General features: G+C 40.0%; 1 protein-coding gene across 3 annotated transcripts in view; it reads right to left on the bottom strand.

The window, feature by feature from the left end:
• Positions 1 to 20,378, bottom strand: part of megf11 (multiple EGF-like-domains 11) — a 270,916-nt gene that overhangs the window by 28,397 nt on the left and 222,141 nt on the right. For all 3 annotated transcript variants that reach the window (XR_011348711.1, XM_069910932.1, XM_069910933.1), the window contains 3 exons: positions 18,692 to 18,838; positions 18,317 to 18,451; positions 9,537 to 9,665 (listed from right to left, as the gene is read on the bottom strand). Coding sequence is in view for 2 of the 3 variants with exons in the window: in XM_069910932.1 (XP_069767033.1) it covers positions 9,537 to 9,665; positions 18,317 to 18,451; positions 18,692 to 18,838 (411 nt within the window). In the remaining variant the exon portion in view is untranslated. The remainder of the gene's footprint in view (positions 1 to 9,536; positions 9,666 to 18,316; positions 18,452 to 18,691; positions 18,839 to 20,378) is intronic.

Below are 20,378 nucleotides of genomic sequence, written 5' to 3' on the forward strand. Positions count from 1 at the left end.
ACTAATTCCATCTGCCTGCACATAATCGATCAACCTCCATCCTCTACTCACTCATGTCTGTCCAAATCCCTCTTAAACATCACTATCGTATCTGCTTCCATCACTTCTCTGCCTCATAAGTCTCCCTTTTATCAATCAGGTCTCCCCTCAGCCTCTGATGCTCTGTTTATAACTCAGTCTCTCCAATCCTGGCAACGTCGGCACTCTCTCCAAGCCTCTAGACCCCTCCTGTGATGCAGTGATTGAAAATTCATGTAATATTCCAAATATTGCCTCACCAAAGTTTCCAATGCCCTGACATGAAGCCATTTTTTTCAGGAAGCTATGAACCACCTAGATCCCCCTGTGCGCCAGTGGCCTTAAGGGTCCTGCCATTTACTGTATACTTTCCTCTCACATTTGACCTCCCAAACTATTGGATTAAACTCCATCAGCCATTTCTCTGTCCAAATGCCCAATTAGTCTACTCTTTCATGACCTTCTTCACTGTCCACAACTTCACCAATTTTCATGTCATCTGTAAATTTACTGATCACCCAACTATATTTTCATTCATATCCTTTAAATATATAGCAAAGATTCCAGCACTGATTTGTGTGAAACTAACCCATGTGGAACACCACTGGTCACAGACCTCAGAGAACACCCATCCGATGACCCGCTGTAATCTATACCAAGTTAATTTTGTACCCGACTTACCAACTCACTGTGGTTTCCATATGACTTAATCTTCTGGGATAGAGGGACCTGTCAAATGCACAAAATCCAATAGACCATCGAGCCAGCACCGCCATTCATTTAGATCATGGCTGATCTTGCACTATCAGTACCCTGTCTTTGCCTCCTCCCCATAACCCTTAATTCCCATGTCCCTTCTTCTTGAACTTATCCAGAGAACCCTCCTCAACCACCATCTGTGGCAAAGCATTCCACAGACCAACAACTCTTTGGGCAAAATTTTTTTTTCTCTAATTTCTGTCCTAAAGGGCCACCCTGCATTCTTAAACTGTGGCCTCTACTCCTAGTCTCGCCCAACATCGGGAACATGTAATCAGTTTCTATTGCGTCCAATCCCTTAATAATCTTATACGCCTCTATCATATCTTCCCTCATTCTTCCAAATTCTTTTTTTTTTTAAATTTTTTTATTTTTCACACCATAAATCACATTAGCCATGATATACACTTTTTCTTTTTCACACATATACAGTGACTTTTTCTCCCCCCCCCTCCCTCCTCCCAAGCCACCCCCCCACCCCCCCTCTCATCCATTTTAGGTATACAATCTAGGTTGCATTAAGCCAGTCAGACAATGTTGTCATTCAACAAAAATACACCAGAAATTCTACTGAGTCCATTCTTTTCTTTCCTCCTCCTTCCATTAACTTAGGTAATGTTTGTCCCCGGTAGGTTTTCGCTATTGTATTTAATGTAAGGCTCCCATACTTGTTCGAATATTTCAATATTATTTCTTAAACTATATGTTATTTTTTCTAATGGAATACATTTATTCATTTCTATATACCATAGTTGTATTTTCAAATTATCTTCCAATTTCCAGGTTGACATAATGCATTTTTTTGCTACGGCTAGGGCTATCTTAACAAATCTTTTTTGTGCATCCTCCAAATCAATTCCAAATTCTTTGTTTGTTATGTTACTTAGGAGAAAGTTCTCTGGATTCTTTGGTATATTGTTTTCTGTTATTTTATTTAATATCTGACTGAGATCATCCCAAAATTTTTCTACTCTCTCACATGTCCAGATTGCATGAATTGTTGTTCCCATTTCTTTTTTACATCGAAAACATCTATCAGATACTGTTGGGTCCCATTTATTTAACTTTTGCGGTGTAATGTATAGTCTGTGTAACCAATTATATTGTATCATACGTAGCCTCGTATTTATTGTATTTCTCATCGTTCCAGAACATAATTTCTCCCATGTTTCCTTTTTTATCTTTATACTTAAATCTTGTTCCCATTTTTGTTTAGTTTTACCATTTGTTTCCTCATTCTCCTTTTCTTGCAGTTTAATATACATATTTGTTATAAATCTTTTGATTAACATTGTATCTGTAATCACATATTCAAGGTTACTTCCCTCTGGTAAACTCAAATTGCTTCCTAATTTATCTTTCAAGTAGGATCTCAGTTGATAATATGCCAGCGCTGTATCTCCAGTTATATTGTACTTATCTCTCATTTGTTCAAAGGATAAGAATCTACTTCCTGAAAAACAATTTTCTATTCTTTTAATCCCTTTTTTTCCCCATTTTCTAAAGGAAAGGTTGTCTATTGTAAAAGGGAGTAGTTTATTTTGCGTCAATATTAGTTTTGGTAATTGATAATTTATTTTATTTCTTTCTACATGAATCTTCTTCCAAATATTGAGGAGATGATGTAATACTGGAGAAGTTCTATGTTGTACCAATTTTTCGTCCCATTTATATAATATGTGTTCAGGTATCTTTTCCCCTATTTTATCTAATTCTAATCTCGTCCAGTCTGGTTTTTCCCTTGTTTGATAAAAATCTGATAGGTATCTTAATTGTGCGGCTCTATAATAATTTTTGAAGTTTGGCAATTGTAAGCTTCCTTGTTTATACCATTCTGTTAATTTATCTAGTGCTATCCTCGGTTTCCCCCCTCTCCATAAAAATTTCCTTATTATTTTCTTTAACTCTGAAGAATTTTTCTGTCAGTTGTATTGGCAATGCCTGAAATAAGTATAGTATCCTTGGAAAAATGTTCATTTTAATACAGTTTATCCTTCCTATCAGTGTTAGTGGTAGATCTTTCCAATGCTCTAAATCGTCCTGTAATTTTTTCATTAGTGGATTGTAATTGAGTTTATATAATTGGCCTAGATTTTTGTTTATTTGTACACCTAGGTATCTTATTGCCTGCATTTGCCATCTGAATGGAGATTCCTTCTTAAATTTTGAGAAATCCGCATTATTCATAGGCATTGCTTCACTTTTATTTACGTTTATCTTGTAACCCGACACTTCTCCATATTCCTTCAATTTCTTATATAATTCTTTTATTGATAGTTCTGGTTCTGTTAAGTACACTATAACATCATCCGCAAATAGACTGATTTTATATTCCCTGTCTTTTATTTTTATTCCTTTTATATTATTATCTATTCTTATCAATTCTGCTAGTGGTTCTATAGCTAGCGCAAACAATAAAGGTGATAGTGGGCATCCCTGCCGCATTGACCTGCTTAAGTTAAATTGCTTTGATACATGTCCATTTACTGTCACTTTCGCTAACGGTCCCTTATATAATGCTTTAATCCAATTAATATACTTCTCCGGTAAACTGAATTTTTGCAATACTTTGAACAAATAATTCCATTCTACTCTGTCGAAGGCCTTCTCTGCGTCTAAAGCAACTGCTACTGTAGGTGCTTTATTCCCTTCTACTGCTTGAATTAAGTTAATAAATTTACAAATATTGTCTGTTGTGCGTCTTTTTTTGATAAATCCAGTTTGGTCTAAATTTACCATTTTCGGTACCTGTTCTGCTAATCTGTTTGCTAATAGTTTAGCTATTATCTTATAATCTGTGTTTAGCAAAGATATTGGTCTATATGACGCTGGTGAGAGTGGATCTTTCCCTTGTTTTAGTATTACTGTAATTATTGTTGTTTTACATGAATCTGGTAAGTTTTGTGTCTCATCAATCTGGTTGATTACATCCAGGAGGGGCGGTATTAATAAGTCTTTAAATGTTTTGTAGAATTCTATTGGAAATCCATCCTCTCCTGGTGTCTTATTATTTGGTAATTTTTTTATTATCTCTTGTATTTCTACTGTTCCATATGGTTCTGTTAATTTATTTTGTTCCTCTATTTGTAGTTTTGGTAGTTCAATTTTAGTCAAAAATTCATCTATTTTCCCTTCTTTCCCTTCGTTTTCAGTTCGGTATAATTGTTCATAGAATTCTCTAAAGTTTTCCTTAATTTCTTTTGGATTATATGTAATTTGTTTGTCTTTTTTCCTTGATGCCAATACCATTTTCTTAGCTTGCTCTGTCTTAAGCTGCCATGCTAGGATTTTGTGCGTTTTTTCACCTAGTTCATAATATTTCTGTTTTGTCTTCATTATATTCTTCTCTACCTTATATGTTTGTAATGTTTCATATTTTATTTTTTTATCCGCCAATTCTCTTCTTTTAGTTGTATCTTCCTTCATTGCTAATTTTTTTTCTATGTTTACTATTTCCCTTTCCAACTGCTCTGTTTCCTGATTATAGTCCTTCTTCATCTTGGTTACATAACTTATTATTTGCCCTCTAATGAATGCTTTCATTGCGTCCCATAGTATAAACTTATCTTCCACTGATTCTGTATTTACTTCAAAATACATTTTTAATTGTTTTTCAATAAATTCTCTAAAATCCTGTCTTTTAAGTAGCATGGGGTTTAATCTCCATCTATACATTCTTGGAGGGATGTCCTCTAGCTTTACTGTCAATATTAAGGGTGAATGGTCCGATAGCATTCTCGCTTTATATTCTGTTTTTCTTACTCTATCCTGCATACTAGCTGATAACAAAAATAGGTCTATTCTTGAGTATGTTTTATGTCTAGCCGAGTAGTATGAGTATTCCTTTTCTTTTGGGTTTTGTTTCCTCCATATATCCAAAAGTTTCATTTCTTGCATTGATTTAATAATAAATTTGGTTACTTTGTTCTTCCTGTTAATTTTTTTCCCCGTTTTATCCATATTTGGATCCAAATTCAGGTTGAAATCCCCTCCTATTAGTATGTTCCCTTGCGTATTAGCTACCTTCAAAAAGATATCTTGCATAAACTTTTGATCTTCTTCGTTAGGTGAATATATATTAAGTAGATTCCAAAACTCCGAACATATCTGACATTTTATCATAACATATCTCCCTGCTGGATCTATTATTTCCTCTTCTATTTTAAATGGCACCTTTTTACTAATTAATATAGCCACTCCTCTTGCTTTTGAATTATACGATGCTGCTGTTACATGTCCTACCCAATCTCTCTTTAATTTCTTGTGCTCCAATTCAGTTAAGTGTGTTTCTTGGACAAATGCTATATCAATTTTTTCCTTTTTCAGTAAATTTAGTAGTTTCTTCCTTTTAATTTGGTTATGTATTCCATTAATATTTAAAGTCATATAGTTCAGCGTAGCCATTTTATATTTTGTTTATCTTCTCTTTCCGTTTTTCCATCATTACCTTTCCTCCTTTTCCATTTCTGTTTTCTTATTTTCAACTCTTTATAAGACAACATTCCTACAACATCCAACATTTTCCTTATTCTCCTATTTATATCTTCTTTATCCCCAATCTCCCCTTCCCCTCCTGAGTTGTCCTTTATCCCTTGTCGGACAACCACATCTCCCCTCTCCATTTGGATTTGCGAATCCACTCGCAAGCGTCAACTGATTTTGCAGTGACCGCTATTTCCCCCCACCCAGCACCCCCCGGAAAAGATTTCACTTTTCATATGTCACAAAGGTCACTCTTTTAATTCCCTCCTTATTCTCTCTATTCCATTACCTTCCCTTATTAATTCTTGTCTATACTATCTATATTTTCCTCTAAGTACAGATACATTCACGTATGCACATTGTCTCTATTCACTCTTATATCTCTTTTCCCGCATACATATCAATCGTGATCATTTTTACTCTCATTACCCGTCTTCATCCCTCAGTCTATTTTTGTCTTTACCCACATACATATCAATCGTGATCATTTTTACTCTCATTACCCGTCTTCATCCCTCAGTCTATTTTTGTAATTGTTCTGCAAATTTTCGTGCTTCTTCTGGATCCGAGAATAGTCTGTTTTGTTGTCCTGGAATAAATATTTTCAATACCGCTGGATGCTTTAGTATAAATTTATACCCTTTCTTCCATAAAATCGCCTTTGCTGTATTGAACTCTTTTCTCTTCTTTAGGAGTTCAAAACTTATATCTGGATAAATGAAGATTTTTTGCCCTTTATACTCCAGTGGTTTGTTGCCCTCTCTTACTTTTTCCATTGTCTTCTCCAGTACCTTTTCTCTTGTAGTATATCTTAGGAATTTTACTACAATAGATCTTGGTTTTTGTTGTGGTTGTGGTTTAGAGGCCAATGCTCTATGTGCCCTTTCTATTTCCATTTCTTGCGGTAGTTCTGGACATCCTAGGGTCTTAGGGATCCAATCTTTTATAAACTCTCTCATATTCTTGCCTTCTTCATCTTCCTTAAGGCCCACTATCTTTATGTTATTTCTTCTGTTATAATTTTCCATTGTATCTATTTTTTGAGCTAGTAGTTCTTGTGTCTCTTTAGTTTTTTTATTAGATTCCTCCAATTTCTTTTTTAAGTCTTCTACCTCCATTTCTGCTGCTACTGCCCGCTCTTCCATCTTGTCCATTTTCTTTCCCATTTCTGTTAAGGTCATCTCTATTTTATTCACTTTCTCTTCTGTGTTGTTTATTCTTCTTCTTAAATCCTTAAATTCCTGTGTTTGCCATTCTTTAAATGACTCCATGTATCCTCTAACAAGAAAAAGTATATCCTTTACCTTGCCTTTCCCTTCTTCTAATTCACTGTACTCTTCCTCTTCTTCTTCCTCTGGGTTGGCCATCTGTTGTTTCTTTGTTGCCCTTTTCTTCTCTTCTTTCTTGTTTCCATTGTCTTCTGTGGTCTCTTCTTGCTGCAGGTGTTCTGCAGCTGTCGTTGCCGGCTGTGGAGATCGACTCCCCAGCTGGTCCCCCCTCCCGTCGGTGTGCTTTCTTTCATGCGCATCGCGCATGCGCGACTCTTCGCGCATGCGCGGTTGTGCACTTTTACTCGGCTCTGCGAGCCATTTTTGTAGTCCTATTTCTACCGACCTGAGGAAGCGGGCTTCTCTCTCCACATCGGGCCTCTTCGGACAGGTAAGGCCTTCTCTTTCTTCCTCCGTTGTCTTCTCTTCCTCTCTTCTTACCGTTGATTTTGATTTTTCTTTTTTTGTCGCCATCTTCTTTCCACCTTTATACTCACTTTTCTTTAACTTTTATTTCTGTGCCTTTGTATTTTCTCTTGTTTTTCCCGACTTTTCTGGAGAGGGCTGGAGTTCACCGTCCGGCCACTACTCCATCACGTGACTCCTCCCATTCTTCCAAATTCTAACGTATGCAACCCCAGTTTTCGGCATCCATCGATCCCACCATCCTGGGAACTAACCTATGCTGCACTCCCTCAATAGTGAGAATGTCCTTTCTCAAATTAGGAGACCAGAACCGGACACAATTCTCCAGGTGTGGTCTCGCCAGGCCCTGTACAACTGCAGAAGGACATTGTTACTCCGATATGCTATTCGCCATTTTATGAATGCCAACATGCCATTTGCCTTTTTCACAGCTTGTTGAACCTGCATGCTAGCTTTTAGTGACTGATGTTCAAGTACATCTAGATCACGTTGCACTTCCCCACTCCCTAACTTGACTCCATTTAAATAATAATCTGCCTTCCTTCATCAATCATTTTCAACCTCTCCTCAGAAAAATCAAATCAAATTTGAGAGACAGCAATAAAGAAGTAAATGAAAATTGAGGGACAATCAAAGGTTTGGACGTCATAATTCAGCATTGTTTCTCAAATATGTGCATTAAAAAGAAATGTTGATGATGTGAGCCACAAAACACTTTGGATAACACTTCCTTCTGCACTTCCTTTTATCAATATTGATTAATGCAGCTGGCATCGTGGGTGCCCTAAAGAGACTGGCATCATCAATGCCATGCAGCATATTGATAGGAAACATCTTATTAACATGCACTGGAAGAGAAACAGTCACATGAGCTGTTGAGCCACACATATATGCTGAAGCTGGAGATTCAAGCTGCAATGAAACGATGTGTGTAATCTAATCCGCATTTACCAGCAGAGAGCATTTACACCACACGTGAAGTAAATGCTAATAATCCAAATATCTAGCTGTCCATTTCACTCAATGGGTTCAGTCGATAACCTCTTTTTATCACTCTCTGCCAGCCATTCCAACCTTTGCCCAACCATCACAGAGAAGACTATCCAGAAGCCAGGCAACATGATACAGAGACAGCAAATTATGAAATGCACAATATTGTTAGTTTTCAGTTTCACTGAGTGAAGCATTTCCTTCTGATTACTTCCTGCCATGTAATTTTTAAAAAAAACACACGCACTATATATCTGACATTATGAAGCCCATTACCCAAACAAGGATGATCACACCAAAATGAGTGAGTGACCAGCCGCAGTATGGGGAAGGGTCTACCACAACTCTACATCTTTGCTCAGGCACTTTGCCAACAGGAGGTAAAGTGGAACACGTGGTGACTCAGCCAGCCCTGCACATATCCCAGCGAATACTAAAACGTACACTGACTGCTTCCATAAAGAGAGGATCTTCCCCTTAATACAAGTAGATATAAAGCAAGGGTAAAATATCAAACATCAGCACTTAATAATGTAAAAAATCTAGCGAGATGTTAATAAAGACCTAAACTAATCTCTTAATTTCTTGTGTGTGGAAGATTTATTTGGAACAGATGGAGGTGGATGGCTTTACTCCACCTTAACAAAGCCAACCCAAGTGATGATACCATAGCCAGTGCTGTACTTTGAATATATCCACTCATACATGAATTGATGTTGACACACTCACTGGTGTTGCTGTGTTGAGCTTGGTGGTGGGACTTGGCTACGGAAGCTACTTCTCATTACTGTCTTGTCCAAGAAAGTTTCAGCTCACAGCATCTAATGTTGTGCAGTAATACAGCACCACTCCCGGCCAAGTTAATCTCAGATTATTCTAATGTGGCTTCATGAACAAGGGGATCTTCTGATCCTCCACATTTAACAAGTGGTTATGAAATTGAAGAAGCAAAAACGTTCACATCAATTTTCTTTAATTCTTTTCAATGTTTCCTCCTCTTTAAAAGAAAATGATTGGCAAAAATTCCTGACGAGTTACGCACAGATTGAGGAAGGTGGAAGTAGGCTAAGTGATAACTTTCAGTGGGAATTAATGAAAATATTAAATGTGCAAGTTCTGGGGGACTGAGACTAATGAGACTAATAAGGTAGTATTTTCAAAACCCATCAGAAACATCCTCTGCAATGCTTCTGTTCCCACGAACCTGCAAAGCCTATGCTGGGTTTTGAAAATGCTACCTCATTAATCTCAGTTCCCCAAAACTGTCAACCATCTGCAGGGCTTCCAGAGAATGATGCTGCTCCCTCCATTGCTCCGGCGACTTCTACGTTTATGTTTTTTAACCAGGATCTGCTTCAATCAGGAGTGGAACCGAAGTGAGATTCAAGAAAACCAGCAAGGATGAAGAAATGGAATTTCAGGGATAGATGGAATCCAGGGAATCATGCATTTTATATAAAGTACAAATAAGAATTGAACACTTTGTGTTCACACAGTTGTGACATTTGGGTGGAAACAATCAGATGTGAGTAATTCACTGTTTGCAAAGGGCTGGTAAGGAGCTGGATAAATGAACACCTTCCCATCACTTACTCTGAGAACAATCCCTTCCAATCCAGCCTGGGTAACACCGACAGAAGCCGTCAATAGGATTGCAAGTGCCATTGTTTGAACAGACGCAAGTGCCGGAGCAGCTCTTGCCAAACCTTCCACTTTCACAGACTGTGGAAACAAACAAAATGCAGACCATATTCATTAACTAGCAGTGGATACAAAGCACTCTTGTTTCACAGAGGAAGAATTGCTGGAGGAAGTCAATGGGATCCTTTATCATGACTAAGGTGAAATTACATACATTAAGGGGGGGTGAGAAATGCTGGGAGAGGAGCGCAGAGGAGATGGGGCACAGGACAGAAGGTGTGAGTGGTGAGGGAAGAACCACTCAGAAGTGGGGAGAAGAAAAGTTAGAGTGAGAGAAAGGTAGTAGGAGTAGGTAAAGAAGAAATGCAAATAATAGAATCAGATGGAGATAGGAGTCATCCAAATTTAGAAAAATCAATATTTATGCCTCTGGGTTTAAGGTTGTCCAGGAAGAATGCGAGATGTGGCTCCTCAGGTTTACGACAATGGATGAGACCAAGAACAGACATGTCACTCTAGGAATGGTTGGCAAAATTATAACAGTTGCTGCGGTAAGCTCATTTAGACTCTCACACAGAGGGGACTGCTTTTGTAGAGGAGGCCACTCCAGGGACATCTAATGCAGTAGATCAGATTGGATGACGTGCAGGTACAGTCTTGTCTCACCTGGAAGGTATGTTTGTGTGCCTGACTGGCCTACTCTGCTCCTTTTCTCCTGTGTTCTGCAAAGGCCACATTAGTGGATATTTCTAATTAAGTTATAGATACATTTCTCGGTTGAAAGGGATGGGGAGAAAGTAGGTCCATGGTGCTAGGCTGAAGGATCAGCCATGGCTACCCTGATTGGGAGAATGGGCACAAGGGGGCAAATAACTTCCTCCTGCTTCTGTTTCTATGTTATTGCTTTTTTTTAATGTTCCTCTGGCCTTTGCCTCCCAGTCCAGGTCTGTGTGCTCTGCTCTGACTACATAACGTGGATAAATCCCTCTAATAAACTCTGATAGCCGCTGTCAAAGCAAAACTTAAGAGTAAGAAGGTTATAATGTTTCAAGCCCAGTGCTGTGTGGAAGTCAGCACATGGTTGGTGAGAATGCAAATGCTACATCTTTAGCATTGGCTCTATAATACAAAGCAGCTTAGAAAATGCATGACATTCTGAATTATGGGAACTGCTTCCACACGAGTCTCTGCTTTTGACTGCCAAGGACATTTGCAGGTGTAATAAAGGCATCTCAGTGCATGCCACAGGACCGAGCAGTCAGCTCATGAATCCCTGAGGAAACTCAGCACAATAAAGTGGACAAGGGGCAAGAGAGGGCAGTCAGTCTGAGAAATTTTAAAAATGCAATCATACAAGGAGCGCAGACTCAGCATCTGGCACACACCATCGACGAGATTCAGAGCAATGAGGTTAGAGCTCATTGAGAAAGGAGAGAAATAAGTCACTGTGGCAGCCTCCATGCAACACATCAGGCCCTTTTGTTCAAACAATCTGAGCTGGAGCCTTAACACTTCAGCTATACTTCACTATCCACCTATTTCAGCCTGCATCCTCCTTCCCTATGCTCATCTCTCTTCTCATTGTTGAATATCTCTGCACTGAACGACCACTTTCTACTCCTTGCATCAGTGATTAAACTAAATCTCGTGTTGAATCTTATTCTTTTTAGACATGCCATTTGTTGAAAATACTTTCATATGTGAAAACTAATGTTACAACAGTGGGGTGTGAGAGGGACACCCCTTCCTCACAGATATGTTAGCCCAATGTAATACCTCAGATATATTGCGACACCTCATATGTATTGCAACCACATCCCCTGCTATTCACAGGCCACTTTAATTATTTGGATGAGGAGATCAAGAGCAATATATCCAAGTGTGTGGTGTGTTGCTAGGTCAAAGCTGGGTGGCAGTGTGAGCCATGAAGAGCATTCAGATGAATATGAACAGGTTAAGCAAATACTGTGGAAAAATATCTGAACGTCCACTTTGGAAGCAGAAGGAGAAAGGTGAAGTATTTCTGAAATGGGAAATGACTGAAAGGTATTGGTGTTCAGAAGGAGCTGGAAGCCTGCAAGAGGATTCAAGTGATGATCTAATTAAGAGGAGACCTGATGACATCACTAAGTCGTATTTATACGTGTAAGTCTGATCTTCCTACTTGAGTGCACTGTGATAGAGGGAGTTTGGGTTTGTCACGGGAGAAAGCAAGAAATAGAAATAGAAAAACTGCAGATGTTGGAATCTTGAGCAAATGAAAATATTAAATGTGCAAGTTCTGGGGGACTGAGACTAATGAGACTAATAAGGTAGTGTTTTCAAAACCCATCAGAAACATCCTCTGCAATGCTTCTGTTCCCACGAACCTGCAAAGCCTATGCTGGGTTTTGAAAATGCTACCTCATTAATCTCAGTTCCATGCAGGTGCAGGAGGGACTCAGTGGATCAGGTAGCATTCGTGGTTGTCAACTTGAGACTAGAGTGAGAAGGGGAGATATCAACTATATCAAGGGGTGGGGAGAGGCTAAGAAATGACAGGCTGTGGTTAGAAGGTGGGTGAGGTGGAAAGACAGATAGAGGAAGAGACACTGAGAAGGGGCAAGATGAGAGAGAAAAGTATGAATGGAAGTAGATAAAGAAGTAATAGAAACAGAGGAAGGGTTACCTAAAATTAGTAAAAATGAGCAATTGCTTCAATAACTACAGAATTCAGTCCCAGGAATTGTAAGGTGAGGACGCCAAACAGTGCAGGGAAAAAGAGGGATTTTGGAGAGGGCATCCATACATTGACAGTTGGTCAGATGGCACACTGCTCACTAACTTTCATTGGGTATTGGATACAAGAGCAAGCATAATGGTATAAAATGTGGGTTAGGCCACTGCATTTAATTCTGGTCACCAGACTACAGAAAGGGTGTGACTGCACGGCAAGGGTCCTGCACAGATATTGCCTGGGTTGGGAACTCCCAATGTAAGGGAAGATTATCGAGCTGGGGTTTCTCTTTACAATGATGAGGAATAAGGAGGATTTAATTTAAATATGGGAGAAAGAACTGGGAACCAAAGCCCAGCATGGATGCAATAAGCTGAGCATGCTTCTCTGTATGCATATTTATTCCCCTGATAGATTAAAGCCTAACTGATTTTGTTCAGCCCAAAGACACAGTGACCCTGGGAGAAGTTGTTCTTTGAAAAGGTAGGGGAGGGGGAGGAGCACGATGATCGATTGAAATGATAATGCTGGTTGAAAAGTAGTCCCCATGGGAGGAAGGAGAAAACATAACGGCATATGTACAGTTGACATAATATAAAAATAAAAGAAAATCTCTACTATTATTCAGACCTTGATTAGAACTGCATCCTTGATCGTTCCTGACCATGCAGGACTGATTCACCATAGAACAGTACAGCACAGGCCCTTCGAGCCACTTGTGCCTGTGCTAGCACTCGATCCTTACTCTCTATTGCCTGCATATTCACACGCCTCCCTAGAAGCCTCTTAAACACTACTATTGTATCTGGTTCCACCACTGTCCCTGCAGCCATTCCAGGCACCCACCCACCACTCTCTGTGTAACAAACACCCATACACCTATTTTAAACACCCCCCTCAATTAAAACGCATGTCCTCTAGTATGTGTTATTTTTACCCTGGGACAAAGATTTTGGCTGTTATAATTTTATAAACTTCTATCAGGACTTCTCTCTGCCTTGGACACTCCAGTCCAATGTCTCCTGTAACTCATACCCTCTAAACCAGGCAACATCCTGGTAAACCTCTTCTGGCCCCTTTCCAAACCCTCCAAGTCCTTCCTGTACTGGGGTGACTAGAATTGCACACAGTATTCTAAGTGCGGCCTAACCAAATTTTATATCGTTGCAACATGACCTCCTTACTTTTCTACTCAATGCCTTGCCAATGAGGCAAACAGGCAATTTGCCTTCTTTGCCAGCCTATCCGTCGGAATTGCTAATCTCAGAGGAACATAGACCTGCATATCAATGCTTCTAAGTGGCAGGTCCAGAGGTAGATGAGAAGGAGGGAGGAAGAAGCAGCAGGTTACTTGAACTTGGAGTCACTGGATCAGGATCAGTGTCAGAACAAGTCTAAAGGGGGAATTAGGGTAACACAGGGAGGGGGGGGGCCCAAACTGCCATTCAAAGACTCTCTCAGCGGGAGGGGGGGGGAACAATAACTCATTTGGAGTGGCGATGTCCATGAATGGCCCCCCTCGGCACCGGACCTGCATTGGATGTTGACTACCCAGGCAGAGTATTGTTCAGATAATCTGCATGTGACTTCACCCTGGCCATGGAGGAGGAGCAGGACAATCAGGTTGGTTTGGGAATGGGGAGGGGAATTAAAGTAACTGGCAACTGAGAGCTCCAGGTGGCGTGCGAGGACCTGTGATCACCTGTGCTCTGCCCTTTGAAACATCACTGTCCACTTCCTGCACAGATGCTGCCTGAACCATTGAGATCATCCAGCAGTTTGCTTTGTTTTTCTCTCAAGCAAAACTTTTGCTTCAACATGAATACACTACTGAGATCAACTCTTCACACAAATGGGATTCCCCCAGTTATAGGATCCTCTTGTTTAACCTCCCTCACTCAGGCACAATTTCTCAGATCACTTCAGCATGAGGATTAGTGACCATAGCAAATTTTAAGCAAATAAAAGAAATTTTGTGTTATTTTGTACTTTGGATTACAATTTTTTTTTCAACTTTTCTCACAAACTTTATTTTAACTAATCAGGTCCCCACTCTTAAGGCCACACATAACCCTTCTAAGCCTTTTGATCAAACAATCCTATCGACCTCAGACCTCATCTGGCAGACTGTCCTCAGTCAATTAGAGATTCTTCATCTTTTAAGTTGCACATGACAGAGGTTCTAGAGCACAGCAAAGCAAATCGTCCTTCAGATGATTTCTTTGATGGTATACGGGAGCTTTTTAATGTACTGGGAATTAATTATATTAATCTATATTCAATCAATATTTAATTACTGTGCATAAAAACTTTATGAAGTTGGGCAAACAAACTATTTGGCAAAATGTTAGGCAATCATGAGAAACATAATTAAAATTGCTAATAAGCTTTCCACTTATTTCAGGTAAATTAACATGGGAATCAAACTTTACAAGAAAAATCAAAGAGATAAGCCTGCGTGGTGCTGATGGAACAACTCATTAGTTAGAAATACTGTCTGGAATTAGGTTACATCCTTCAACCTATGAACAGTGTTCACACTCTCCAATGGCAGACATATTTGATGAACTCACCCTTAAAGTGTAGGGAATTGGGGAAGGCAGTGTTTTTGGGACAAGATAACAGCTTGGAAATCTATTATCTGAATCACCATGATCCAGGAAAAGGCAAAGGGACATAGACAGGTTGTGCTTGGGCTATATCGGGATGGCCAAACTGCAGCTTGTGAGCCACCTGCGTCTTGTGGAAATATGTTGGCTGAGACAGGAATCATATAAGTCAGTGTTCACAATAATAGTTTTAGTGGGGATAGCTTGCAATTGAAAATATTTGGTATGTATAATGTATATAGGTGTGTAAAAGTTGACTGCCCTATTTTTGGCCCCGGCCGACTGCCTACCTGAGTTCCTGATGCCCCGATCATGCACCCTCGTCTAGCCCCCAGCTGTCTGTTCATCTAAGCTGCTGACATCCCAACCGCAGACCTTCGACTCGGACACCCACCCATCCAAGCTTCTGACGCCCCGACCATGGACTCTCGCCTAGGCCCTGGCTGGCTGCCCATCCATCTGAGCTCCTGACACCTCAAATACACAGGCACTTACCATGGTGAAAAATTGTATGTGTGCCTCCTGTAATTGTTGATCCCCTAAATTTTACCTTAAAAATTGGTCCACAAAATTTGACTATTTCACAAGTATATCCAGTATGTGTACTTGATTATTGAAACTAATACATTTTGGCAGAGTTAAAGAACTACATACATGAATAAATATTATTACGTACACCTATTTCTTAATATTTATACATTTTAAAACAAAATGTGCACCTAAGAGTAAGTATGTGTTTGTAATATTTTTTTCATAAATGTGCCTCTCAAACATCTTAGGTCTATTGCATGTGGCTCTTACGTTAAGCAAGTTTAGCCGCCCCTAGGCTATATCTTGCTCTACTGATGAACTGCTTTATTGGGCATCCAGTAAGAAATGCCTCTTCCAGATGACCAGAGATGTTCAGAACAGATAACTGATGCATTCTTCTACAGGATCAATATTCTCAGCTCATGTACTATTGAACAACAACCACAGCATGACAATGTTCCCTGATTTTGATTTGGTTTGGCCTAATGCTGGCAAACAAAGCTAACATTCCTGCTAATGGTAGGGAAATACAGAAACTACAAAAAACTGCAACCAAATCATTGTGGCAAAAATTCCTGGGCCTCAGCAGTCCATCAGAAGCCTTCCTTCATCAGGAAGACTGTTGAACCAGGAAGATGTCCCTCAAGCAGAGTCATTGGGCTGTTGCTTGAACTGAGAAATCTACAGGCATGGCTTCAAGCATGTCTACTTTACTTCCTTCCCTCGTCAGAGCATTTCATTAACCCATCATAAAACTCTTTAGAGATGGTAAAAATATTTCTCAAGTTCAACCTCCAAAAACCTTCTGCACAATGGAGGCAATGTTTGGAGAATACCAATGTTAAGAGGGCAGGCAACAGCTGGAAGAAAACAAGAGAGCTATAGCACATGGTGGAGTTTAACAATATGCCACAGATGCACAATCATTTTTCTGGCAATAGTTTACATTCAAGGCCAGAGACATGCCAAATACAAACAAATTCAGTCTTAAAAATGTAACGGAAAATTACAAGATGAAGCTATAATTGGCACAATAGCAATACAGTGGTCGTATTAGGGTATTTAGAAAATCCAACCATCAAAGGTTAAATGCAATTATGGAGAATATTCACTAACCAAGAGCTGTACACTAAAACTCCATTAATTCATCATCCGACTATGCACAAGCCCCAGTCAGTGTACATCTGACTCACCAAGTGACATCTGTTGTGTTCCTTTCAAATCCTACAGAGCCCTGCTTCCTGTGCCCTTTGAACAGAAGAAACAGGAGCAGGAATTTTCTTGATAGTGGAGAGAGTTTTACCTGTGATGCACTGGGTTGTGTCCACTATCTTTTGCAGGACTTTCCATTTAGAGGTATTGGTTGTCCCCATACCAGGCTGCGAAGCAGCTGGTCAGCACACTTTCTACTACACATCTGAACAAGTTTGCCAAGGTTTCTGATGTCATACTGAATCTCTGCAAACTCAAGAGGAAGTAGAGGCATTGACTTGCTTTCTTCATGATGACATTAGTTAGTTGGGTCCAGGAAAAGCCTTCTGAGGTAGTGATTCCCAGGAAATTAAACTTGCTCATTCTTTCCACCCCTAAACTCCCAATGATCACTGGATCATACACCTCTAGTTTTCCATTCCTAAAGTCTATAATCAGCTGCTTGGTTTTGGTGATATTGAATGCGAGGTTGTTTGTACACAATACAGCCAAATTTTCAATCTCTCCTATATGCTAACCCATCGCCCCTTTTTTTACAACCCACTGCCATGGTATTGTCAGTGAATTTCTCTCAGTACCCTAGGATGTACTCCATCAAGACCAAGGGACACCTATCTTTAGACCCATCAATTTGCTCAGCAGTCCCTCTTTCCTGTTGGTGATTCTATGTTTTCCAACTCTTCTATCATCCTGTTGTAGTCTCCCTTAGATAAGCACAAAACTATTGAACCCCCCCACCCCTCAATCTCCGGATGAGAAAATCAATCATGCAATGATCATTCATTTAGGAACATAGGAAGTAGGAAAAGGAGTAGGCCAAAAATAGCCCATCGAGCCTGCTCCACCATTCAATATTATCATGGCTGATCTAATTTATGACCTAACTCCACCTACCTGCTTTCTCCCCATAATCCCTAACAAAAGATCATCATTTTACCTGTTACATTGCACAAGACCAGATCTAAGATAGCATGTTCCCTTGTAAATTCACTAACATGCTGCTCAAGAAAGCTATCACGAATGCATTATGTGAACTCGCCCCAAGACTGCTCAACCAATTTCCTTTACCCAATTTACGTGAAATTGAAATCCCCATGACAACTGCCTTTGGCACACTTCCTGCCAAAGGCATGTCACTTCCTGCATGCCATGGAACTTCACCAGGTTCTCACTTCCTGTGTCCCCTTCAACCTCAGCAGGTTCTTACTTCCTGCGTCCTCTGAAACCTCAGCACGTTATTATTTCTTGCATCCTTGAACCTCACTAGGTTCTCATTTCCTGTGCTCTCTTGAAACTCTCAGGTTTTAAGGAAAATTTATATTGCTGCTGTGTAATAGCAAAAAAAGTGAGTTAAAATTGTGTTGGAAAATTAATAGAACAAATTGCAATTGGCTGGTTAGACCATACACACAACTCTCAGGCTATTTACATTCCTGATTCTTGACACTGCTAGTGCAAAGCAAATCCATTGAGGCTGGAATAGAGGAGAGAGATTGGGTGAGTTGGATCCAGTGAGAGATAGAGTTCACACCCACAGTTCCTTATACAGTATATCTCAGTGTTTCAGTGTTCTAGAGATCAGGAACGTTTTGCCAAGAGAAACGCCACCTATTAAAATGGCTTCAGTTTTGTGTTCCTATATTTTAGTCTGACTCATTCCTTACCTTGGTCGCAGAGGGGACCAGTAAAACCAGGCAAACACCTACAGTGACCTGTGATATGATGACAAGGTCCATTACTGTTCACACACTGGGGACAAGCTTGGTTGCAATGATGGCCATAAAATCCATGAGGACAGACTGAAAATAAAAGAAAAGCTCTGAAAGTAAACTAATTATTCAGGTTTTGTATAAATACCAATCAAAAATGATCAAAGGAACTCCAGAGCAACCACCAATTGTTGAGTGATGAAGATCAGTGATATGCTTACACAGGCATCTGTGAGACAGAATACTTCCTTTCCTCTTGCCAAGGATTAAATGCAGAGACCAAGCAAGTAAAAGGAAAAATCAGGTAACCAGCTTTAGCTTCACACTTACTCCTCTGGCACCTGGCTCCTCGGTACCCAGGTGCACATTCACAAGTTCCATCCTCAGGTGAGCAGGATCCCCCATTGTCACAGTTACAGGAAATAGAGCAATTTGGACCCCAATGTCCCTGCAGACATACATTGTCACAGCGAATCCCTGGGAAAGCAAACAGAACAGATCTATGAAAAATAAGAATAATTCTCTGAAATCCTATGATTCTTCTAGTGTTTGGAATGGGTGGGGAGGGGAGAGAGATTAAAAATACCCAGGATGAGAGCAGGGACGTTTGTTGTTTGTGATATACATGTTAATGATGCAGAAGAAAATGTAGGAGGTCTGGTTGTAAGTTTGCAGTATTGAAAACTGGTAGAATTACGAGGATGGTTATCAAATGATAGCATGGGGTATAGACAGTTGGAAATGTGGGCAAAGAAATGGCAGATGCACTTTAATCCAGATAATCGCTAAGTGTTGCACACTGTGAGGTCAAATGAAGGAGGAAATTATACAGTTAATGGCAGGACCCTGAGGAGCATTGATGCGGAGACTTGGGCCAAGTCCATAGCTCCTTGATGGCAGCATTTCATTAACCCATCATAAAACTCTTTAGAGATGGTAAAACTATTTCTCAAGTTCAACCTCCAAAAACCTTCTGCACAATGGAGGCAATGTTTGGAGAATACCGATGTTAAGAGGGCAGGCAACAGCTGGAAGATAACAAGAGAGCTATAGCACATGGTGGAGTTTAACAATATGCCACAGATGCACAAACAAGAGGACAGGGTGATAAAGAAGGTGTATGGCATGCTTGCCTTCATCATAGAACAGTTAAGCCCATGATGTCTGCATAGAACAGATGCCAATTTGAATTAATCCTATCTGCCTGCATATGCTCTGTATCCCTCTATTTCCTGGCTTTTCATGTGTGTGGTAAACCACTGTATGCCATGAAAGGCTGCTGCCAGCTGGACACGCCTCCCAAGACTGATCCTACCCATTTCCCCTTGCATGCTCCCCCTTTTCTTTGCTTCGATCAGTCAATGAGGTTCATGGTTGTTCCAGTCTTTAGTTAATAAACACTCTCCGTGTAAAAATATTCCCCACACATCTTCTTTAAACTCTCCCTGCTCACCTTAAAGATATACTTTCAGTATTTGACATTTTCACCCAGGGATAAAAACTTTGACTATCTATTCATTAGTTGTCATTCATAATGTTATATTACTGGATGGTTTGCAGCTTGATCACTGGCTTGGCATCACAGAGCAGTGTGTGAATCCGCACATTGTGTTTTTACTTCGACCACGGTGTCTGCAGACTTTCATGTTTTACTCTCAGCCTCCGACACTCCAAGGAAAACAAAGTTTGATCAATTTCTCTGTATGGCTAATACTGTCCAATACCTGGTCTGCATCCTCTCCAAAGCCTCCACATCCTTCCTGTAATGTGGAGATGGATCTGCACACTATGCTCCAAATGTGACCAAAGCAAAGTATTTATTGGGAAACAAGCCAAAAGTTCCTTCTGCTGCCCTCTAGCATAAATGGACTTCTCTCACTGAAAACAACATTGGTAGCCACTCATAGCTTCTATGATACTGTGCGGATTCACACACTGCTCTGTGATGCCAAGCCGGTGATCAAGCTGCAAACCATCCAGTAATAACGGCACAAGGACCACATTAACATTTCACTCT

Source organism: Narcine bancroftii, chromosome 14 (genome assembly GCF_036971445.1).
Source record: "Narcine bancroftii isolate sNarBan1 chromosome 14, sNarBan1.hap1, whole genome shotgun sequence".
In the NCBI taxonomy this organism is placed as follows: Eukaryota; Metazoa; Chordata; class Chondrichthyes; order Torpediniformes; family Narcinidae; genus Narcine; species Narcine bancroftii.